This window comes from Dreissena polymorpha, chromosome 4 (genome assembly GCF_020536995.1).
Source record: "Dreissena polymorpha isolate Duluth1 chromosome 4, UMN_Dpol_1.0, whole genome shotgun sequence".
NCBI classification, from domain to species: domain Eukaryota; kingdom Metazoa; phylum Mollusca; class Bivalvia; order Myida; family Dreissenidae; genus Dreissena; species Dreissena polymorpha.
The window spans coordinates 59,009,858-59,035,352 of NC_068358.1; the positions used below are offsets into that span (position 1 = coordinate 59,009,858).

The 25,495-nt window shown below is 36.5% G+C and overlaps 3 protein-coding genes across 11 annotated transcripts in view; 1 reads left to right on the plus strand and 2 right to left on the minus strand.

Annotated features, from left to right (window-relative positions):
- Window positions 1-25,495, minus strand: part of LOC127876045 (PDZ domain-containing protein 11-like) — a 180,861-nt gene that overhangs the window by 132,523 nt on the left and 22,843 nt on the right. Inside the window, exon 8 of one of the 4 annotated variants that reach the window (XR_008047619.1) lies at window positions 6,957-7,093. The exons of 1 other annotated variant lie outside the window; for it this stretch is intronic. The gene's annotated coding sequence lies outside the window, so the exon portion shown is untranslated. Of the gene's footprint in view, window positions 1-6,956; window positions 7,100-7,452; window positions 7,533-25,495 lie in introns of those variants that run through there. 2 more of the 4 variants (XR_008047620.1, XR_008047621.1) reach the window with 2 other exon arrangements.
- On the minus strand, window positions 900-16,219 carry LOC127876043 (ELL-associated factor 1-like). The gene is made up of 7 exons (XM_052420895.1): window positions 16,000-16,219; window positions 13,105-13,199; window positions 12,159-12,286; window positions 11,558-11,736; window positions 11,049-11,135; window positions 5,395-5,478; window positions 900-4,680 (listed from the first exon to the last, which is right to left on the minus strand). Exons 1-7 carry the CDS (start codon window positions 16,097-16,099, stop codon window positions 4,634-4,636), a joined length of 720 nt encoding a protein of 239 aa, XP_052276855.1. The 5' UTR covers window positions 16,100-16,219; the 3' UTR covers window positions 900-4,633.
- On the plus strand, window positions 16,137-25,204 carry LOC127876037 (tRNA N(3)-methylcytidine methyltransferase METTL6-like). Of its 6 annotated transcripts, none has more exons than XM_052420886.1 (7): window positions 16,230-16,278; window positions 18,529-18,615; window positions 18,900-19,186; window positions 19,661-19,792; window positions 20,888-21,058; window positions 23,261-23,402; window positions 23,758-25,204. In XM_052420886.1, the coding sequence occupies exons 3-7, from the start codon at window positions 18,944-18,946 to the stop codon at window positions 23,979-23,981; spliced, it is 912 nt and encodes a 303-aa protein (XP_052276846.1). In that variant the 5' UTR covers window positions 16,230-16,278; window positions 18,529-18,615; window positions 18,900-18,943; the 3' UTR covers window positions 23,982-25,204. The 6 variants fall into 6 exon arrangements, 4 of the variants coding, with proteins under 4 accessions (XP_052276845.1, XP_052276846.1, XP_052276847.1 ...); XR_008047610.1 differs by lacking the exon at window positions 16,230-16,278 and having other exon boundaries at window positions 18,402-18,615; window positions 23,758-24,373; window positions 24,519-25,204; XR_008047611.1 differs by lacking the exon at window positions 16,230-16,278 and having other exon boundaries at window positions 18,402-18,615; window positions 23,758-24,220; window positions 24,511-25,204.

The following is a 25,495-nucleotide window of genomic DNA, read 5'->3' on the forward strand; positions in this document are numbered from 1 at the left end:
GAAACACTATGTCCCCCTATATGACGTTATACCTTGAAGGATGACCTTGACCTTGACCCTTAACCACTCAAAATGTGCAGCTCCATGAGATACACATGCATGTCAAATATATAATTGCTAGCTTCAATTTTGCAGAAGTGGCATTACATGAGCAATTTTGACCCATATATTTGACCTTGAAGGATAACCTTGACCTTTCACCACTCAAAATGTGCAGCTCCATGAGATACACATGCATGCCAAATATCAAGTTGCTATCTTCAATATTGCAAAAGTACTCATAAAATGAGCGATTTCGGCCACATATATTTGACCTCTGACCTTGAAGGATGACCTTGACCTTTCACCACTCAAAATGTGCAGCTCCATGAGATACACATTCATGCCAAATATCAAGTTGCTATCTTGAATATTGAACTATTGCAAAAGTGAACATTAAATGAGCGATTTTGACCCATATATTTGACCTTTGACCTTGAAGGATGACCTTGACCTTTCACCACTCAAAATGTGCAGCTGCATGAGATACATATGCATGCCAAATATCAAGTTGCTATCTTCAATATTTCAAAAGTTATTGCAAATGTTAAAGTTGGCGCAAACCAACAGACCAACCAACAGACCAACAGACAGGGCAAAAACAATATGTCCCCCACTACTATAGTGGGGGACATAAAAATATTATTAAACAATTTGATGTAAAATACATGTATAAGAAATGGCAAAGGCTTACATTTAGAATTTACGAATTTCCATCCGTTTTCCCTCCTGAGATTTTTGAATAAACATGTAAAAGATGATGGTGCATCATATTAACAATATATCGGTAACTTGAAAAAATGTACATGTATATACGTGCAAAGAAAACAAATTCAGGAACACGGAAGATGAAAAATGAAAACTGTTAACATTTTATTGTTGCATTTAATTGGAAAATAATATATGAAAGACATATAAAAATCGCCAGAATGTTAACAATCATCTGAGCAAAATAGTTAAATACAATTATCAACGGATTTTACCACAATGTACATATGATGTACATAATGCCATTGATCACCAATTTAATATAATATGTACAAAATGTAACAAGTCTGCTTCTAACTTAAGCTAAAACAAGATGTGTTTGTGAAACACTTGATGGATGACCTTGACCTTTCACCACTCAAAACGTGCAGCTCCATGAGATGCACATGCATGCCAAATATCACGTTGCTATCTTCAATATTGCAAAAGTGAACATAAAATAAGCAATTTTGACCCATATATTTGACCTATGACCTTGATCTTTCACCACTCAAAATGTGCAGCTTCATGAGATACACATGCATGTCAAATATGAGGTTGCTATCTTCAATATTTCAAAAGTTATGGCAAAATGTTAAAGTTGGAGCAAACAAACAAACCAACAAACAAAGCAACAAACCAACAGACAGGGCAAAAACAATATGTCCCCCACTTTAGTGGTGGGGGACATAAAAATAAACATTTTCAGAATGCGAAGGTTGAGGTATTCTAAAACACATTTTGAAATGACAACAGAGATAACAAACAAGATTTGTTGCGGCAGGGGAACTAAATTTGATTCCCTTTAAAGTGAAGAGCAAGTATGTGTTACTAATATTTTTAGTTTATGGCCATGTCTGTATGGAAATCTAACACTATTCTAAACGGTTGTATACTCTGTTGGTATATTGGTACACTAAAAGTGTTTTATGCATAATATTGTTTAAAATAAACAATGCAATGTCCGTTAAATGTAAAAGTAGACGTTCAAAGAGAGAAGGGACATAAATCCAGTAAAATTTCTCCCTCATAGAATGTGGATTATCAAACCAGTGCAAGAAACTAGTCCCTAACTATAAGACTTTATTGCACAGATTTGTTTATAAGAGAAAATAATAAAATCAAATTGCTTCAAGTAAAATGTCAAGTCATTATGTCAAGTCCTTAAAATTGAAACAACAAGAGATGTGTTTGTCAGAAACACAATGCCCCCTATTGCGCCGCTTTGAAATAAAATTTCAATATATCATTGGCAGGTTTAGAAATTATCTCCCTTTTAAAGCTTATTACTTCCCTTGGATTGTATTTTTATACGCCCCTATAAAATACGGGACGTATTATGTGAAACCCCTTGGCGGGCGGGCGGGCGGCGGGCGGAAGGCATCACTTTGTCCGGACTCTAATTCAAATTGTATTCATCCGATCTTCACCAAACTTGGTCAGCAGTTGCATCTAGTTGATATCTAGGCCAAGTTCGAATATGGGTCATGCCGGGTCAAAAACTAGGTCATAGGGTCAATAAGTGCATTTTCAAAGGGGCCACTTTGTCCGGACTCTATTTCAAATTGTATTCATCCGATCTTCACCAAACTTGGTCAGCAGTTGCATCTAGTTGATATATAGGCCAAGTTCGAATATGGGTCATGCCGGGTCAAAAACTAGGTCATAGGGTCAATTAGTGCATTTTCAACGGCACCACTTTGTCCGGACTCTAATTCAAATTGTATTCATCCGATCTTCACCAAACTTGGTCAGTAGTTGCATCTAGTTGATATCTAGGTCAAGTCCGAATATGGGTCATGCTGGGTCAAAAACTAGGTCAAAGGGTCAATTAGTGCATTTTACTTTGTCCGGACTCTAATTTTATGTTGTGCCAGTCAATTATTTTGGGACGATTGAACTTTACCGGTACCTTAAAAAAGAATGGAAAAGCGTATAATTTTATCGTTGCTAAGCGCGCAACACCTAACACCTTTCGCAACACCTATAAATCCTTTTTATACGCCCGTTTCTAAAAACAGGACGTATTATAGTTTCACCCTTGGCGGTGGGCGGGCAGGCGGCTGGCGGCATCCACAGCAGTGTACGCTCTCTATTTCAAATAGTTTTCATCCGATCTTCACCAAACTTGGTCAGAAGTTGTATCTAGACAATATCTAGGTTAAGTTCGGTTATGAGTCATGCGGGGTAAAAATCTAGGTCACGGGGTCACTTAGTGCATTTCAATGATTTAGCATGGTGTCCGCTCTCTAATTGAAGTTGTTTTTATCTGATCTTCACCAAACTTGGTCAGAAGTTGTATCTAGACAATATCTAGGTCAAGTTCGAATATGGATCATTCCGGGTCAAAAACTAGGTCACAGGTCACTTAGTGCATTTCAAGAATTGAGCATTGTGTCCGCTCTCTAATTGAAGTAGTTTTCATCCAATCTTAACAAAACTTGGTCTGAAGTTGTATCTAGACAATATCTAGGTCAAGTTCGAATATGGGCCATGCCGGGTCAAAAACTAGGTCACGGGGTCACTTAGTGTATTTCAAGGATTTAGCATGGTGTCCGCTCTCTAATTGAAGTTGTTTTCATCCGATCTTCACCAAATTTGGTCAGAAGTTGTGTCTAAATGATATCCAGGTCAAGTTTAAATATGGGTAATGCCGGGTCAAAAACAAGGTCATGAGGTCAATTAGTGCATTTCAAGCATTTAGCATCACCAAACTTGGTCAGAAGTTGTATCTAGACAATATCTAGGTCAAGTTCGAATATGGATCATTCTGGGTCAAAAACTAGGTCACAGGGTCACTTAGTGCATTTCAAGAATTGAGCATGGTGTCCGCTCTCTAATTGAAGTAGTTTTCATCCAATCTTCACAAAACTTGGTCTGAAGTTGTATCTAGACAATATCTAGGTCAAGTTCGAATATGGGTCATGCCGGGTCAAAAACTAGGTCACGGGGTCACTTAGTGTATTTCAAGGATTTAGCATGGTGTCCGCTCTCAAATTGAAGTAGTTTTCATCCGATCTTCACCAAATTTGGTCAGAAGTTGTGTCTACATGATACGTAGGTCAAGTTCAAATATGGGTCATGATAAAGTTATCAAGTTGTCCTAAACCTTCAAACGGGCGTATCTTGTGACAGTTTGGCACTCTTGTTTTACTTTTGACCTTGAAGGCTGACCTTGACCTTTTACCACTCAAACTTAGCAGCACTATGAGATACACATGCATGCCATATATCAAGTTTCTATCTTCAATATTGCGAAAGCTATGGCCAATGTTAAAGTTTTCGGATGGACGGACGGACGGGTGGACAGTTCAAATGCTATATGCCACCCTTCCTGAGGTATAAAAACTATTCTGACTGCCCAGAAGTAAACCCCATAAAATTACAATTCAATATTAGTTCAAACATTACATTTCATGAAAGGCAGGCAATTGCTATCTAACAAATGTAATCTCAATTTTTAATCATAAGTTATTTTTGTTGTTGGCTATGATATTGACTTATAATTTAATTTCATTCCATTCAACAAATATCAAAAGATCCAAAATATATGGATCCCAATTTCTTGTAGGTTTGCAGCTCAAAATCTCTCATTGACAATTGCTATTGCATCAACATTGATATTAAAAAACACACACTATTCATATGGTACAAATGTTCAATCTTTATCTTGTATCCCAGCAAAAGATTCAATATACAAGTCTAGAGGTATTTCATAAAAAGGGAAGCACTTCAAAACCGTGATTGACTGTTGCTATGGGAGACAAGCTGTCCAATCTGACCTATAAACACATGGCACACCAACACACTCACACACAAGGATAACTGTTACCCCACCCCCCGCCAATCAGTCACTGTCATCATCTGAGGTGTCGCTCAGCTGTAGATCTGCAGCTGCGGAAAAGAAAAACAGATTAATAATCAATAAGTCAAAAAACGATCTTGAAGTGACCAGTAACAAACCATATTTATTTATCACTTGCTATACCCTGTTTCCCATGTAATACAACCATAACATATTTTTTTATATTACACAAGTGTAAGACAACATTTTTAAGCGTTTTCATTGGCTTAGTTTTCGTTTATTGACCAATCGCATTTTGTTATTTTTGCTGAAACGACATTGCAACGTTAAATGACGTCACGAAATCCAGGATTTATCATTATGTTTGCGTAAATATTTATTTAATTTGCTCATTTTAAAGCATGTGATAAAAAAGATCTGACACTCGTTGTCATATCATACCATATTTTATTAAACTCGTCCAGGAAATTCGTTAGCAAGCTCGCCAAAGGCTCGCTTACTAACAAAATTCCTGAACTCGTTTAATAAAATATGGTATGATATGACAACTCATGCCAGATCCTATATTTATTAAAAAATACTAAAACTCAAAATGATTTCTTACATTTCTTGAAATACATGTACCTGAAATTAATCATTGTGTCCCACTTTTTTATGGAAATTTGTCTAAATAAAGTTTTGTTTATTACCTTTCGTTAATTTTTCTACAGTAACGCCAATTTTAAAATACTCCTGGTATTGTATTTTACAGGTGTATATTTTTTCTTTAAATATCTAAATAACACTAGGTTAATATGTCATACCGATACTGAGCACATTGGGCTTGCTGATGGTGGTCTGAGAAGGCTGGGACTGTATTGTCACTGACATAGGGACTGGGGGTGGTGCTGAAAGCAGGATTGGATCAAGTATTATTTTCATGTAAAGCACACAAATTAATTACAATTTTAAAGAAAACAGCAAGGCCAGCAATATATTTCACCAGAAACAATTAAATATGAAAACAAGAGATGTGTTCGTCAGAAACACAATGCCCCCTATTGCGCCGCTTTGAAATAATTTTTTTTTTTTATGACCTTTGACCTTGAAGGGTGACCTTGACCTTGAACTTCCACCACTCAAAATGTGCAGCTTCATGAGAACGCTGCTTTGATTTTTTTTTGACCTTTGACCTTGAAGGATGACCTTGAACTTCCACCACTCAAAATGTGCTTCTTCATGAGATACACATGCATGCCAAATATCAAGTTTCTATCTTCAATAATGCAAAAGTTATGGCCAATGTTAAAGTTTTTTTCCGGACGGACGGACAGACTGACATTCACACTGACATACTGACTGACGAACAGTTAAACTGCTATATGCCACCCTACCAGGGGCATAAATATATGCATGTTCCCAAAAGTCAAGCCCATCGTCAAGAAAGCATTTGATATTATGATTTTTAACAAGAGCACCGCCTTGCGGGTGCAGACCGCTCATCTTTTTTTCTTTTTAAAGGAGTTGGGACCTATCTAAATTTCAATCACAAATGAGGGAGGGGTGGAGTGGAGAGGGGTGTATAGTGTGGGGGTGTGGTCATTTATTACATTATCTTCCACAAATGCAAAAAAAATATTTTTTTTTTAGGGTGGGGGGGGGGGGGGGGGGGGGATTCTTGGGTGGGATGGTTGGACGGTATTTCAAAAATAAAATAATAAAAAAAAGTATTTGTGTTTTTTAACCATGTTTGAAAAAAACAAGAGATGTGTTTGTCAGAAACACAATGCCCCCTATTGCGCCGCTTTGAATTTTTTTATTTTGTTTTACCTTTGACCTTGAAGGATGACCTTGACCTTGAACTTCAACCACTCAAAATGTGCAGCTCTATGAGAACGCGCCTTGAAATATTATTTTTTTGACCTTTGACCTTGAAGGATGACCTTGACCTTAAAGGATGACCTTGACCTTGAACATCCACAACGCAAAATGTGCAGCTTCATGATAACGCCGCTTTGAAATTATTATTTTTTTGACCTTTGACCTTGAAGGATGACCTTGACCTTGAAAATGACTTGAACTTCCACCACTCAAAATGTGCAGCTTCATGAGAACGTTGCTTTGAATTTTATTATATTTTTGACCTTTGATCTTGAAGGATGACCTTGACCTTGAACTGCCACCACTCAAAATGTGCAGCTTCATGAGATACACATGCATGCCAAATATCAAGTTGCTATCTTCAATATTAAACAAGTATCGTTGGAAATGATGGATGCTCCCCGATGATGCGCTTTGTCAATCTATGTGTTAATAACTACCTAAAACAAGATGTGTTTGTGAAACACAATGTCCCCCTATATGACGTTTGACCTTGTCGGATGACCTTGACCCTTCACCACTCAAAATGTGCAGCTCCATGAGATACACATGCATGTCAAATATAAAATTGCTAGCTTCAATATTGCAGAAGTTACATTACATGAGCAATTTTGACCCATATATTTGACCTAGAAGGATGACCTTGACCTTGACCTTTCACCACTCAAAATGTGCAGCTCCATGAGATACACATGCATGCCAAATATCAAGTTGATATCTTCAATATTGCAAAAGTATTCATAAAATAAGCAATTTGGGTCACATATATTTGACCTCTGACCTTGAAGGATGACCGTGACCTTTCACCACTCAAAATGTGCAGCTGCATAAGTTACGCATGCATGCCAAATATCAAGTTGCTATCTTCAATATTGCAAAAGTGTTAATAAAATAAGCGATTTGGGCCACATATATATTTGACCTCTGACCTTGAAGGATGACTTTGACCTTTACCTTTCACCACTCAAAATGTGCAGCTCCATGAAATACACATGCATGCCAAATATCAAGTTGCTTTCTTCAATATTGCAAAAGTATTCATAAAATGAGCGATTTTGGCCACATATATTTGACCTCTGACCTTGAAGGATGACCTTGACCTTTCACCACTCAAAATGTGCAGCTCCATGAGATACACATGCATGCCAAATATCAAGTTGCTATATTCAATATAGCAAAAGTTATTGCAAAATGTTAAAGTTGGCGCAAACATACCAACAGACCAACCAACCAACCAACCAACAGACCAACCAACAGACAGGGCAAAAACAATATGTCCCCCGCTACTATAGTGGGGGACATAAAAATCTATTATTAGCCTTGGTGACCTTGACCTTGAACCCAGTGACCTCAAACCTCATCAAAAGGTAGAGGTCCATGCAAGGTACCTACATGCCAAATAAGAAAGAGATCGGTAAAGTAGTGAAGGCCCTATGAGAAACTGTCACAAAGGCGTGAAAGGAAAATCTATTATTAGCCTCGGTGACCTTGATCTTAAACCCAGTGACCTCAAACCTCATCAAAAGGTAGAGGTCCATGCAAGGTACCTACATGCCAAATATGAAAGAGATCGGTAAAGTGTTGAAGGGGCTATGAGAAATGGTTACAAAAGTGTGACGGAAAGAAGTAAGGAAGGAAGGAAGGAAGGAAAGAAGGAAGGACAAACTGGCAACTATATGCTCCGCCGAAATTTTATTTCAGAGAGCATACAAAGTTATGGCCAATGTTAAAGTTTTCGGACGGACAGACGCCATATATTTGACATTTGACCTTGAAGGATGACCTTCACCTTCACCTTTCACCACTCAATGTTCAGCTCCATGAGATACACATGCATGCCAAATATCAAGTTGCTATCTTCAATATTGAAAAAGTTATGGCCAATGTTAAAGTTTTCGGAGGGACAGACACCATAAATTTGACATTTGACCTTGAAGGATGACCTTGACCTTTCACCACTCAAAATGTGCAGCTCCATGAGATACACATGCATGCCAAATATTAAGTTGCTATCTTCAAAAGTGAAAAAGTTATGGCCAATGTCAAAGTTTTTTTCGGACGGACGGACAGACAGACTGACATACTGACGGACATTTCAACTGCTATATGCCACCCTACCAGGGGCATTAAAATTATTTTTTTGGGGTGGGGTGGGGGGTGGGGGTGGGTATAGTATGAGGTTGTGGTGGTCGTTTATAAGATATTCTTTAATTATAAATTAAAATAATGGGGGGGGGGATTGAGGTTGGATTCGGGGGGGGGGGGGGGGGGGGGGGAGTCTATTGTGGTATGTCAGGTAAGAGTTGTTTTGTCCAAGTATCAATCAAATCGAATTATAAATAAAGAAGTTATGGCAATTTTAGCAAAATTTAATAATTTGACCTTCAGAGACAAGGTCATTCAAAGGCCAAGGTAAAATTCAACTTGCCAGGTACAGTACCCTCATGATAGCATGAAAGTATTTGAAATTTAAAAGCAATAGCCTTGATACATGTACTTTAGAAGTAAAGTGGATCTAAACACAAAATATAACCATATATTCAAAGTTACTAAGTCAAAAAAGGGCCATAATTCCGTAAAAATGACAACCAGAGTTATGAAACTTGTCCTTTAATGTCCCATTATGATAGTTTGCGAGTGTTCCAAGTATGAAAGCAATATCTATGATACTTTAGGGGTAAAGTGGACCAAAACACAACTTAACCAAATTTTCAAGTATAAAGGGCCCATAATTCCGTCAAAATGCCAGTCAGAGTTACATAACCTTGCCTGCACAGTCCCCTTACGATAGTTAGTAAGTGTTGCAAGTATGAAAGCAATAGCTTTAATACTTTAGGAAAAAAGTGGACCTAAACACAAAACTTAACCAAATTTTCAATTTTCTAAGTATAAAAAGGGCACATAATTCTGTTAAAATGCCAGTCAGAGTTACATAACTTTGCCTGCACAGTCCCCTTATGATAGTTAGTAAGTGTTGCAAGTATGAAAGCAATAGCTTTGATACTTAAGGAATAAAATGGACCTAAACACAAAACTTAACCAAAATTTTCAATTTTTTAAGTATAAAAAGGGCACATAATTCTGTCAAAATGCAAGCCAGAGTTATCTAACTTTGCCTGCCCAGTCCCCTCATGATAGTAAGTAAGTGTACCAAGTTTGCATGCAATTGCATTGATACTTTATGAGAAAATTTGACCTAAACGCAAAACTTAACCGGATGCCGACTCCGAAGCCGACATCGACTCCAAGGTGATGACAATAGCTCATAATTTTTTTCAAAAAATAGATGAGCTAAAAATGAGTATGACCTTGAACTTTGAACAAGAAGACATGATTTAATCGCAACATGTCCTCTCACCTATGTGACCTAGTGATAAATAGCTTTTTAATATTTGAATGATGATGTCTGCAAAAGTTGAATCATGCCCATATTTTAGGCATCGACCTTTAAGAATGACATTAACCTTTGAGGCAAGGATAAAAGTTTGTACAACACACGCTCGGCACATGTGAAAATGTGATAAGTCATTCAATAAGAGAACCGCATAGCGGGTTCCAAACCTCGGCTGTGGGTGCAGTTTTGAATAAATAAATAAATGAAAGTAAATGAATTACCGTGGGTCACAGTGACCTTGACCTAGTGACCCAAAAATGGGTGTGGCGTGTAGAACTCATCAAGGTGCATCTACATAGGAAGTTTCAAAGTTGTAGGTGGAAGCACTTTGATTTTAGAGCCTATGTTAAAGTTTAATATTTGAGGTCACAGTGACCTTGACCTTTGACCCAGTGACCCAAAAATGGGTGTGGCATGTAGAACTCATCAAGGTGCAGCTACATATGAAGTTTCAAAGTTGTAGGTGGAAGCATTTTGATATTAGAGCCAATGTTAAGGTTTAGCACAACCCGATGGAGGACGGCAGACGCCGGATGCCGAACGGCGAGCTGGCTATGACAATACCTCGGGTTTTCTCCAAAAACAGCCGAGCTAAAAATTGCATGATCCATGACAAAGAAACAGTACAGACATGCTGCAGCATGCCCAAATCTGAAAGCTTTATCAAGCTAATTGCAGGCGGATTCACAAAACCACACATTGTATAAACAAATAAATATATCTGGCTGCACCCGGTGAAAATGGAGCTTAATGCATGTGCCTAAAGTGTGGTTACAGATAAGCCTGCACAAGCTTATCAGGGAGGACACCTCACTTTCATGGAATTTTTCGTGTTACAGAAGTCTCTTCTTAACAGTTTTCAACAAGAGATATGTTTGTCAGAAACACAATGCCCCCTTCTGCGCCGCTTTGAAGCCATATATTTGACCTTTGACCTTGAAGGATGACCTTGACCTTTCACCACTCAAAATATGGAGCTCCATGAGATACACATGCATGACAAATATCAAGTTGCTATCTTCAATATTGAAAAAGTTATGACCAATGTTAAAGTTTTCCGACGGACGGACAGACAGACTGACTGACAGACAAACATACAGACAGACAGACAGACAGACAGTTAAAACAATTATGCCACCTTTTGGGGGCATAAAAAGGAAAATCAGTCTAGGCTGAAAGTGAAAGTTTGTAATGTTCACCAACCTGTATCATTGTCCGAGTAGGAGTCTGAGTCTGAGGAGAGATAGTCGCTGGAGCTGTCACTGCTGATGTCCCCAATCACGGACAGACCTGTACACAAGACACACAATATCGGCAAGTCATTTATCACACACTCATGTGTTAATAGACAAAATACCTCTAGAAGGTATAAAGTAAACTGTTTCCACCAAATAAACAATTCAAGAAGAAGCCCTAATGCTCCAAATCTTTTAATATTTTTCTTAAAAAAATTACCTTATGATTTCCAACTAATATTGTTTATTTACTGATAAATACCGGTACATATGTGTGTGGCTATTAAATTACTTGTGATAAGGTCTGGCTCCGTAACTGAAGTTTAATAAAAATCTTTACCTTGCATTTTTAAAAGGCTCAAGTGTTGAGGCATTTTTTGTACAACAGGTCCGTTTACTTGAATTAAACACAATTTGAAAATAGCTTTGAGTAGATGGAAGAAACTCTGAAGACAATAACAGATGTAATCTACCCACCTTTTTCAAATTTATGACCTTGAGGGGAAGATTGAGCGTTAGATGGCGGCGATGGCTGCTGTTTGACGGGTGCACTGGGACTTTGACTGGTTCGCACTTTACCAGGGGAACTCTTGAGACGTGTTTCCACTGGGGTAATCGGGCGACTGGTCACCTGAGATTTGCTTGAATTTTCTGACCTTAAATTTTAATTATCAACAAGCTTAATTTCATTTCAACGTGATGAGAATTCACAATACTTAAAAAATGTTAAAATATTTGAGTTTGGTTATTGGTGGTTGACACATGGGGTTTCCTCCTGGTAATACTGTCTTCCCACACACACCCTCCCTATCCCCAACATCATAAGACAACGTCATTATTGCACATATTTAAGTAAAAACTAAAAAGATTACAATTGCGAATAACATTCGAAATTTGAATCAACTTAAGCATTAGTTGATAAGCAAGGAGTGGTGAGACACACTGTAGGTCCTTACATTATGTTATGTGGCCTTATTATACAGATGGACCTCGTAATTTTGTTAAATAAAGGCATACAATACACCTTTCTTCATGACATATTTACCTACGTGTTCTACTAGAATTCAAGCAATCTTACCTTGTTTTTTTGACATTGATGTTGTTATTCAGCCTCTCCAATGTGAATGTACCAGTGTCATGATCAATTATTAGAACACACTCCTTTTGCACTGGTCGCTTATTGCCTTTGTAAACAATTCCTGAGCCCTGAAATAACATATGGGCTATGTTCTGTGTGAAAAGGGGGTTTAATGCATGTGCATAGTGTTGTCCCAGATTAGCCTGTGTAGTCCGCACAGGCTAATCAGTGACAACACTTTCTGCATTGACTTGATTTTGCTAAGAAGAGACTTTCTTGTAAAGAAAAATATCATTTAAGCAGAAAGTGTCCTCCCAGATTTGCCTGTGCAAACTGCACAGGCTAACGTGGGACGACACTTCACGCACATGCATTAAACCCCCTTTTCACTGAGCATATAGGAGTAAATATATAGATCAAGTATTTTATTAAACTTAAATGTATAATGGTATTCAAGATGTTTCCATCATACAATATGAAGCGTATTTCAGGAAGAACAAATAAAATACATTCATGTTGTTTTATTTGAGAAGAGTTGTGAACACTGGGTAACATACTATGTCAACATTTCAACACATCAATATGTTCAATATGCCCAAATTTAAAGCTATAACTTCACCCAGAAATATCTCTTTTGTCAATAATACAGAAACTAAAAGGAGAGAAAACACATTTTTAAATATAACAACTGACAACACAGTTTACGATTCTAGTGCTTAAGGTAACTTAGGTTAGTCTGAAAACTAAACCATACACAAGTATATTGAATACTGTCTGAATACAAGGAAAAAATAATGATTTGAGAAAATGTCACAAATTTCTTCTGGTGGTTTACATAAAATGACAAATAAGAGTGTTTAAACAGAGCAAATATGTAAAATGGGCAATGGTGTAATTCATGCACTATGAGTATGTATATAATAACTTTATTATAAGATAAACGTACCTCTACACTTGGAACCGTCAGCGTCACATGATGGCCCTCGCCTATCTCCAATGTGGCTTCCCTTGATGTATCCACTGATGCAGGTTTGAAGTCGTCTATCGAATTTAACCATACACGTTATTTTAAAGACAAACTGAATTTTAACTGTTTTTGTTTTTCTCACTCAGACACATTCACCAAACAACTCTTAGACTTAAGTCTAAGAATAAAGAAAATTCTTTAAGTTAGAATATTCAAGAATTTCTTAAATTTTGAGTCAGACTCTGCAGTAAACATCTCTATCTATATTATTCTTCATAAAGAACATTTTGTTAATGACATAATCACCAGTGGAGGCCTGTATGTATTCAAACACTGAACACATTTTTCTTGGTTCTAAGTCTATTCTTTATTCTTAAGTCTAAGAATCGGTTGGTGAATACGGCCCCAGAGGTCACAAGCAACTTCTAGGTTGACATCAAGCAACTCTGCAACTAGTCTTATTTATAAGACGAGCAAAGAATTTAGAGATACATTTTATATGGGCTAGATTCTTTGGAACGTCTTTTGGGTGAAGGACCCATTATGTGTTGGACATGAGCTTTTAACACCGACTAGATCTAGTCTACTCATATTTGTCGATTTAATAAGCCTATGTTCAAAACAGATATGGTGCAGTTTCTATTCACTCTTCTAAGTTTCAGCAACTTTTTATGCATGTCTTTTCTCACCTCTGTCTGTGTTGTTTTATGTTCTTACATTCTACGTTACAAAGGACGGTATACTGTACAATCTGTATCAATATTATTTTATTATTTATGTACAGTATAAAAATAAAAGATGTAATTTATTTCAGAACTTTTTGATTGTCACTTTAGAAAAAAAACAATGCTTAATTAATCCAGAAAAGTATGATAACATTGGTTTACTATGTAACGCTCTGCACCACAACAGACGAACGCAAACTGTATTTTACGACGTTTATTCTTCCACATTTAAACCAGATGCTTTTCATCGAGGCCATGTTTTCGATTCATATCTACACTGTTAGCGATTTGAGAGATATTGAAAATTTGAATAGTGGTTGGATTTAAATTGCTCAAGCGTGCAAAATTCAAAGTGTCATTACATAATTTTTACGTAACATTATCGAGAAATGGATTATCTACACAGGTATGTAAATATTATTGCAATCCATTGATATTAAGTGTCTCATATCGGGGCTTGAATGTTGCGCACAAAATACTTGCGCAACAATATAGACAAAGAAGGAAAAATGTCCAACATTGTTTGAATGCCTCCCCAGTTGTACGCTCCAAATATTACCAATATAAAAAGTAGCTTAATATTTGAGAGCGTCAACAAGTTGGACTACTCTGCAACTTTTTTTAAATAAATGGCGATATGCAGCCCAATAGTATGGGGTGAATCCAGAATCTATTTCTCACCCAAACGCTTGAGACAGTACACTATGAACCAATTATTTTGGTGCCAGTTTAAGAACAGGTAATATGGTAGACTTCAAACAACTAATTCAATTTAACATAAAAAATATGGTAAGTTGAGTTCGCTATAGATGTATCATTATAATTAACACAAAGTACCCGTAGTACAACACATGAACTTCAACACAGTAGCAGTTAAAAATAGTAAGACTTTGTCTGCTTAGTAAACAGCTAAAAAAGTTATATATTAGTACAGTAGTGAATGAGTGATGCATCATTTTACCTACCATGTATTATAGACATCTACATAAAGAATTTTTTTATAAAAAATTAAATGTTTTTTTAATGCTAATTAAATCAAATCAACAATCAAATAGTTAATTTTTTAATGGTAAAGGGTTAAACAATGTGATAAGCGCTTAAAACATATGATTATTGAAAAACGTTTGGAAAATACTTTTGTCGAGAACTTGTGCCTAGTTGCAATAATTCAACTATCAGCTTTATAACCCAATGGGTTGCTGATAGTTGCAATGCGCTCTCTCTTGGCCATGGGTGCAAAATATTATCAACAATGCAAGGGTTAAGGGACACTGAAACTGCAAGAACTTATAAAAGTTTACCTAACTTAACCACAAACTCATCCAAATGGTACCATTAATGCAAGAAATAATTGATTTTATTGACTTAGGTTTTGTTTTGTACGCTGTATCCGCCATATTGGAAAATTGACCCAATATTGGTTAGGTCGCAGTACACCAATATTTTGCACGTCGGGTTATGTGCTCCAGCCTATAAAGTCGATAACGATGTGGTATTCGATACAGAATAAACTGTTTCAAAGTGTGTTGAATAATCGTCGTGTTTTTATAGGGTGCATGCAAAGGATGACATCTGTAGGTTGCCATTCAGGTAAATTTAACATGTTTATGAAGTTTATTCATTATTTTCCTCAATTTGTCTCAAACGACGTCTGTTTAGTGAAGTGCACGGATTCGCTGCGCTGAACTGCACCCATGTTTATGAAGGGGTGCATATGGACTGCCAGAGCCACCATAGCAAAAATTATCAAAGGCTCTGGGAGTCCGTTTATATGAACTACATGCTAGCCTAAAGTAAAACCTGTGTATGGTGTTGTATAGTGAGGGAGTAGGGATCGACTTTCGAATGTCTGATCGATAGACAAAATCAAGTTGTGCGATCTTGTCTACATGTGGATAACTTGGAACATTTAAAGACGTTAGTATTTTGAGATTTGTTTTTAATAGTCAGAAGACAGAACAAGTAAACTCAAGCAGTCTTGTTGTGTAACACGTGGTTAAAATCAAAACATTTATTATAGAACTTACAAGCATGAAGGAAAATTTCGAAGTGTTTTTTTTTTATTACAGATGAAACTATGACTATGTACAGTACTAGTAGGTATCCAAAAGTTGAGAACACGCGAAAAATATCTGTAGTGTAGACTTACAACGAATTGAGTGATAGGCCAACTTGGATTTTGGGTCAAAACTGGAACCAAACTTGAGTTCATGCGGTTGATCATCAAACGCTAAGTTACGCTCAGCCATTTTGCTGGTTAAAAACTAACTCGCACATTCAGGGAGTACTCATCTTCAGTATTCGTTTCAACAGCTGCTTGACAGTTTTTACGTAGTTGACGCGCAATAAAATCTGAGTTCATCGAATGAAACACATCGATGTTACTAAAGCGGTTTATTCCAAGCTTCTCCGCAACAAGGACGTGAATGTAAAAAAAAGTACTTTGTATATCTTATCAAACGATTTTTATGTAATTATTAGCGCAAAATAATAAGATCTTTTAACAATATGTAATAAAAGTGTATATTATGTTATTGACCAGCTGATATATACGTAATATTAATGGGCCATCTATTTTCGCGACATTTCGGTTACAAATCACTTGCTCAAACTGTGGTTAAACTACACTATCTTTTAAGCATTACTTGTACTATATTAAAAAGGATCAAACTATTATTGAGGTGGATAGTATTTTGGCACAAATGTGATATGTGCATTACTGATCTGCAACAAAGTGGGACACATTAAGCACCCCACTTGTATGTCTGTCTGTTAGGCCTAAAAAAAACATGTTTGTTCATGAGGGTTATCCGACCGACTGTGTCAGTTTACCCCCCGACTGCAAATTTTTTATAAAAAAAAACCTTAAAAAATCGTGTGTTACACTATTCAGCCACGATTTAGACCGCAAATGTATTGATTAAAATAATGACATTCAAAACAATGTGTTACCGGTAATTATTGACCAAATCGGCAGATTTGCATTCACACATGTTAATCTCTTTTGTCCAAACACCACAGGCAGCAGTCTACACACTGGGTCAGTAGACATGCTATGCGTGTTTTCATAATGCCCAACACTTAATCCAGTTCCATCCAGATGTTCTCTTGAATCAGTATACAGTACAATTACTGTTTCAATAATTACTCAACTAAAAGGCCGTAACGATAAAGATACGGCGTGTTTGATTTGAAATTTATTAAGAGGAAATATCAAATTATTCGTCATATAATTGTATGTGTTAAAAAAAAACAAAGAAAGTTTTAATCGAAATCAACAGAATTTAATGTTCTCTGCGCTACAAAGTTTGTATTAAAAAATCAATACACGCTCGCTTTCCATGCGTATATCTCGACCTTGTACATTGCCGCATAATTTTCTCGCTCTTTTGTCGGGAAATATACATGATGACTATATTGGAAGCATTTGTAAACGTCCTGTTAACATTTAAAAAATCGTAAGTGTGTTTCGGATTACAAATTATTATTCTCATTTGGGAATTCAACGGAACATTTATACTTGTGTTATATTTGTTATAAATTAAATATTGATTTGTTAAAACGCTTAATAATATTATGCATTAAAAGCACAATTTCCAGGAGGATAACACCCGTTGGCTATCACCAGTCTCTTACGTAACTTGCCTTGGTTTTATAGCGGAGAAGTACACTGGGTGGACCAATTAATGTGGTACATGTAGGTTAAACAAAGCCATAAAACTGCAATAAACCCCTGATAATATCGATTGATAGTGACATGGGGTTATTTACGCATATCTGATTCACACTGTTGCCACAAGTTAATATCAGATCCTAGAGAAAAGAAACAACAACAAAAAAAAATCCCTACCTACCGACCCTCATTTTTTTTAGCCCTTTACCTGAAACAAACATGTTTTTTTAGGCCTTATTACAATACCTCTATGTTCAACTCATCTGGAACTGCTTGGTGGTTCTTGCTCAAAGTTTCACAGTAGAATGGCCTTATTTTGCAGATTATTTTAAAGAAAGGAAGTTCCCATGCGCCTAGTTTTTTTGTAATTATTGCTCTTTGTCTGTTTTATTTTTTTACTAAAAGTATACAGTCCCCAAAATTGTGTTGCGCAAATCCTCTTGATTTGCTTGACATATTTTGCTTAAACATTCATAGTTTAATGACCCTAATGTGTAAATGTTGATTTTGACAGAATCATGTCCCTTGCCTTTTTTTTCCTATGTTGAATATATATTTTGGCTGAATTGTGGTGCTTTTTCATTGTTTTCACATTTAGCAGAAGATTTTTTGTGTTATCTGGTTGTAATAAGTTAATTAATTGTTCACACGAGTTATGTCAGTCATTTCCACTAATAAGTCTTTCCCATAAATTAATGTGAGGATTAGAGTATGCGGGTAAATACTACCTACCTTCAGTTAAAACTCATGAGCCCTATGCTTAAGCACTGATGTCATTGGTTCAATCCCCACCTCAGGCGCATTTTTCCTCCCAGGTTTCTTGGATTCTTTCAGAACTGTTTTCTGTGAATCTTTGAGCGAAATCAATGAAATTGTAGTTTGTGGGGGTGAGAACAAGCGACCTGGTTTGCTTAGTTGAGAACAAGCCACCTGGTTGGTACTCATGCATTGGAACCCCACAATGACATGGTCATCAGGCGCACCTTCTTTACTTACTGATTCAAGAAAGGAAGTGCAGGAGGGCCAGAAAGGCCGAAAGGTTTCAGGGAGAAGAAGTCAGTGTGCTGTGCATGGGTCAGAACCAGCCAACTGGTTAGCTAAGTTGTTAGAGTTTGGTGCTTGTTCCAACCTTTCACCAGTCACATTTTTTCCCAACATTTAGTATAGAATGAATACAAACATTGGAAAAATTCAAGTATAAGCATTCACATGTGTTCAGTGTTTTTACAAATCGTAAACTTGCAAACCTGACTGATGATAAGCTGTTTGAATAATCAAAACAGTAGCCAGTTTGTGCTATAACATGTAACATAGAATCTAATTATTGCAAAGCATTTTATTACCCTTATAACATTTTTCTTTTGATTTTATTTCAGATTGTGGTCAGGATAATAAACTGCAGACATAATAAGATAATAACATGTCAGATTCCCCAACAGATAATGACTTCTTTTCGGTTGTCACACAAAGTTTAAGAGAGCTATCCACTGAAGAACAAGAAAAGCTTGATAAAGACAAACAAGTTCTTAATGATTTTAAACAAAATAAACTTGAAAAAGAGGCAGAGAAAAACTGGGACTTGTTCTACAAAAGAAACACAACCAAGTTTTTCAAGGACAGACATTGGACTAAAAGAGAATTTACCGAACTGACTCATTTCAAGGTGAACAATATTTACAACTATAATTACCAGTGTTACACATATCTTTATTTATATATATACAAAGGGGTTTTTGTTGAAACAAAAAAATCTAAAAACATGTGCAGATCATGATATGTTAGACAATTCAATATGTTTATGAGTCATAAGTTACTGGTTAAGTTGTTCTTTTCAAGGCAAGAAACCCAATTTATAGTTTTGTTTGGAGATGCTACTTTTTACGACTGATTTAAGGGAAATGCAATAATAATTTGAAAATTTAGGAATGTAAACATGTTCATTGTGGAATAAACAATATCTGATAATGTTGAATCATATAAGCTTTTCAATACATTCATGTCATGATTTGCTTCTTGTAGAGATATGTAGATTGCCTCCCCTGTTAATAATAGTTTATATAAAAAAATATAATAATATTTTATTTTGTTTACATTTTGAAAAAAATTATTATTTATAATTATTGATATTATGTTTAAGGATGGCGAAAGATTGGTTGTATTTGAAGTCGGATGTGGTGTAGGCAACTTCATGTTCCCACTGTTAGAAGAAGAGCAAAATGTTTTCTTTTATGCCTGCGATTTTTCAAAACGAGCAGTAGAATTTGTCAAGGTATGTAAAGTTCTAAGATTTTTTTCCAGCAATATTTGGGTGTATCAATATTGTATTGTTTATTTGTGCACCGACAAGACAATTTTTTCTTTTCCAAGCCAAAGTCTCTTGTCTTAATTAACTAAGTAAGAACCCGATACTTTTTGTTCCAGGCATTCCTGACTCATTTCTTCAATAAATTATTTTTGTAAGAAATTTGGTAATATCAAAATATAAAAGTATATTTAGTAAATAATAAGTAAAATTTTGGACTAACTTTAAAAGTTATCCCTATTTTGACACACTGATATTGCACTTTTCCCTTGACATTTACGTTGGACAGGTACGTCTGTTACAGTCACGCCAACAGACAAAACTGGCATTCAATTTCTATCCAGCTGATCATCTGTTTTCCTTAAGCAGCTTTGTTATCCCTCGCTAAAGGTAGGGATATAGAATTGTCAATGTGAGTCGGTCATTCTGTCTGTCATTCCGTCTGTCTGTCGGTCTGTCACAACTTGCTAGAAATAAATCTCAGAAACTATATAAGATATCAACAGGACACTTCATGGGTGTACAGATATCAATGAGGAGACTCGCCATGCATGCTAAAGAACCATAACCCTACATTTTAATAAATAAGAGTTATTGCCCTTTGTTTTTTTTGAATGATGACACTTTTCAGGGCCCTATCACAGATACCATACAAGATTTCAAGATAAAACTTTAGAGTGTATAGATATCAATAAGAAAAATCGCCTTGCTGAAGAACCATAACTCTACATTTTCTTAAAAACTAGTTATTGCCCTTTGTTCTTTTTGGATGATGTAATATTTCAGGGCTATATCTGAGATACGCTAAAAGATTTCAACATGAAACTTTTTTTATGCAGCAATTTTTTTAGGATTATACTGTTTATGAAGGAATTTGCTGCCATCCATAAACACAATTTATTTGGCGGGGGATATCAATTCAACCAATGTCCTTGTTTTATAAGGGACAGTGAAAGAATGTCAATTTTCATGTTATTAAATCAATGTACACGATTTCTTGTATAGCTAATTTTAAAGTTATTGCGGTAATCGTACTGTTACACTGCTAATATTCTTTTTCAGGAGAATCCGAAATACGACAAGGACCGCTGCCACGCCTTCCAATGTGACATCACACAAGATGTAGTTACTGACAACGTTCCAGCAATCAGTGTAGATGTGGTCACTATGATATTTGTCCTGTCCGCTATACATCCCGATAAAATGATCATGGCACTGAAAAACATATTTGAGGCAAGTGTTAGTGAATATTATTTAGACAATATATTTTTTCTTACTGTTTACCATTTATATTTTATCAGTATAAACATGCAGCTTTAATGATTAAATTCTTAGTACGCTTGTGTTTTGTATCTGATTTGAGAACACTACTAGTGCTTTGTCATGTACTTGAATAAAAGTCTACATTTATATAGGCTATAATTTAGGCTTCTGGTTAAACAATAACACTGTCCATTTTTAACCAGGTTTTCCGAAGGTTATTAGTTTGGCGAATGTCGGCGGGTGTGCTGGCGGGCGGGCAGAACAAACTTGTCCGGGCCATAACTTTGTCGTTCATCGTGAGATTTTAAAATTATTTGGCAGCTTAAATGATTAAATTCTTAGTACACTTGCATTTTGTATCTGATTTGAGAACACTACTAGTGCTTTGTCATGTACTTGAATAAAAGGCTACATTTATATAGGCTATAATTTAGGCTTCTGGTTAAACAATAACACTCTCCATTTTTAACCAGGTTTTCCGAAGGTTATTAGTTTGGCGAATGTTGGCGGGTGTGCTGGCTGGGGGGCAGAACAAGCTTGTCCGGACCATAACTTTGTCGTTCATCGTGAGATTTTAAAATTATTTGGCACATTTGTTCACCATCATTAGACGGTGTGTGGCGTAAAGAATTACGTCGATATCTCCAAGGTCAAGGTCACACTTTCAGTTCAAAGGTAAAAAATGGCCATAAATGAGCTTGTCCGGGCCATAACTATATCATTCATTGTGAGATTTCAAAATCATTTGGCACATTTGTTCACCATCATTGGACAGTGTGTCGCACACAAGAATTACGTCAATATCTCAAAGGTCAAGGTCGCCACGACTGAAAATAAAATTTATTTTGAAACAAAGGGGGTTAATTTTAAACAATCAGTTCAGTTTGACTTGTCTCCCTTTATCTGACTTTTTTTTTCAAATTGAAAACCTGGTTTTGTGACAATTTTGTCCCTTGTTTATGTATAGAATTGTATTATGTACAACGAATGGAAGCTGTATTTGAATGCTTATTGTATTTATGGCATTTTGCAGGCTTAATGTGGCTCCTTCTGAATTGCACAACGATGATCTGAATGTTGAACTATGTGATGCAATTTAAAGTCACTTAAGCTTTTTATTAAAAACGGGATGGAGTTGATACTCTTCGTCTTTTTTTATCATCATGCCTGAGCAAGTAACAGTTCTGGTGCTCTTGAATGTAGTAGTTCAATAATATTTAAAATGACATGTATTCTCTTTTATTGCTATTTAATTTGAATGGTGATTCTTTGAAGTATTTTTATGCCCCTGGATCGAATGATCGGGGGTATATTGTTTTTTGCCTGTCTGTCTGTCTGTCTGTCTGTCTGTCTGTCTGTCTGTCTGTCTGTCTGTCTGCCTGTCTGTCTGTCTGTCTGTCTGTCTGTCTGTCTGTCTGTCTGTCTGTCTGTCTGTCTGTCTGTCTGTCATCAAAACTTTAACCTCGGTTAAAGTTTTGCGATAACTTCTGCAATATTGAAGATAGCAACTTGATACTTGGCATGCATGTGTATCTCATGGAGCTGCACATTTTGAGTGGTGAAAGGTCAAGGTCAAGGTCATCCTTCAAGGTCAAACGTTAAATATATGGCTTCAAAGCGGCGCAATAGGGGGCATTGTGTTTCTGACAAACACGTCTCTCGTTTAATTTACACTTAGACATTTATGAATGGTTCTTAGCCAAGTGTGAGGTTTAGAACTCCTTAAAACCAGTTTATACATTCAATGCTTTGCATTGACCATTCCAGGGCAGCACTTGCTTCATGAGTGTGTGTGTTGGTTTTGTTCCTGCTGTATTGTCTATGACATTTGTTTTTGCCTAATGGTTTAAAGTTGGTTCCTTGTCCTTAACTGCATGTTATAAACAGGGGTCTCTATTGCTGGTGCAGCTGAAGATTTACTTTGCGTATAAGAGCTGCGCTCTGGGAAAACGGGGCTTAATGCATGTTTGTTAAGTATAGTCCTAGCTTAGCATGTGCAATCCGCACAGGCTAATCAGTCAGGAAGAGACTTCCTTTAAACCAAAAAATCCATATAAGCGTAATGTATTGTCCCTGATTAGCCTGTGCGGTGTGCATAGGCTAATCGGCGACTACATTTTACGAATATGCATCACACCCGGTTTTCTCAGTGCGCGGCTAATATCTAAACAGGTGCTGAAGCCAGACGGATGTCTTTTATTGAGAGACTATGGTTTGTACGACTATGCGATGCTAAGGTTCACACCAGGTCACAAACTGGCAGAGAATTTCTACGTCCGGCAAGATGGGACTAAAGCCTTCTATTTTACTATAGGTTAGTATATCTGCGTTAGTTTCTTGTCAGGGATTGTTTTTTTTTTACATATTTTGGTATTAAGGGTCAACATTTCTGTGTGAAATTACTTCTGCAGAGAAAATGGTAATACATGTATGCCGCATTAACACACAATAAAAATTACGTAGTTGCAATTGAATTCTACTACGAACTCCTAACCTGTTTTTTGCTGAAAGAAGTGACTAAAGTTATTTTATGAATTTTATTAATTTATTTCTATACTTTAATATGCTGAGCTTCATCTGAGAGACTGTAGCTATAGATATAATGTCGCATATTGCAAGCCGATTCGTCGGATTCGGTATCGGCAGTAATTTTGATATGCAATTTTCAGAAAAGCTGACTTCTCTAGCCTCCGAAGCTGGGTTTTCTGTGAACACGTGTGAATATGTGCATCGGAAAACCGTGAACAAAAAAGAGGGACTTTGTGTTCCGAGAATATTTGTGCAAGCAAAGTTCGTAAAGCAGATCAACCACGTATACTCAGATAGAAAATCACAGTTGGATTCATGTTTTGAGAATGTTAAACTTGACATTGGTGAAGATGGAGTTTCTTGATTGATAATGTTTCTGTCGAAGGGTAATAGAAACATGTTTTTTTTCTGAAAGTCCTTTGATTTTTATGCCCCCCTTCGAAGAAGAGGGGGTATATTGCTTTGCTCATGTCGGTCGGTCTGTCGGTCGGTCCGTCCACCAGGTGGTTGTCAGACGATAACTCAAGAACGCTTGGGCCTAGGATCATGAAACTTCATAGGTACATTGATCATGACTCGCAGATGACCCCTATTGATTTTGAGGTCACTATGTCAAAGGTCAAGGTCACGGTGACCAGAAATAGCAAAATGGTTTTTGAATGATAACTCAAGAACGCATACGCCTAGGATCATGAAACTTCATGGGTAGATTGATCATGACTTGCAGATAACCCCTATTGATTTTGAGGCCACTAGGTCAAAGGTCAAGGTCACGGTGACCCGAAATAGTAAAATGGTTTCCGGATGATAACTCAAGAATGCATATGCCTAGGATCATGAAACTTCATGGGTTGATTGATCATGACTCGCAGATGACCCCTATTGATTTTGAGGTCACTAGGTCAAAGGTCAAGGTAACGGTGACCCGAAATAGTAAAATGGTTTTCGGATGATAACTCAAGAATGCATACGCCTTGGATCATGAAACTTCATAGGTAGATTGATCATGACTTGCAGATTACCCCTATTGATTTTGAGGTCACAAGGTCAAAGGTCAAGGTGACGGTGACCCGAAATAGTAAAATGATTTTCGGATGATAACTCAAGAACGCTTTTGCCTAGGATCATGACACTTCATAGGTACATTGATTGTGACCCACAGATGACCCCTATTGATTTTCAGGTCACTAGGTCAAAGGTCAAGGTCACAGTGACAAAAATCGTATTCACACAATGGCTGCCACTACAACGGACAGCCCATATGGGGGGCATGCATGTTTTACAAACAGCCCTTGTTTTAATTAGGTTTTCGAAGCTAATAAAGAAATATTCTGAGGTAATTATTGTATTTGTCAAGATTCTGGATTAAATATCAATATGCACTTATTTTAAAGAGATAAAATTATGTTATAATTGTATTGAAGGTTAACTCTATTGCAGTTTCTAGAAATGATTCGTAAGCCTCTGTAAAGCCAAACAAATATTGAGTTTGATTTGTCTAGTGTATTTATAAAATAATGTAGCCTGACCATATATAGTCTTCCTACTTGCGACAGTGTATTTATAAAATAAAGTAGCGTGACCATATATAGTCTTCTTACTTGCGACAGTGTATTCATATAATAAAGTAGCGTGACCATACATCGTCTTCCTACTTGCGACATTGTATTCATAAAATAAAATAGCGTGACCATATATAGTCTTCCTGCTTGCGACAGTGTATTCATTAAATAACGTAGCCTGACCATATATAGTCTTCCTACGTGCGACAATGTATCAATAAAATAAAGTAGCGTGACCATATATAGTCTTCCTACTTGCGACAATGTATCAATAAAATAAAGTAGCGTGACCATATATAGTCTTCCTACTTGCAAC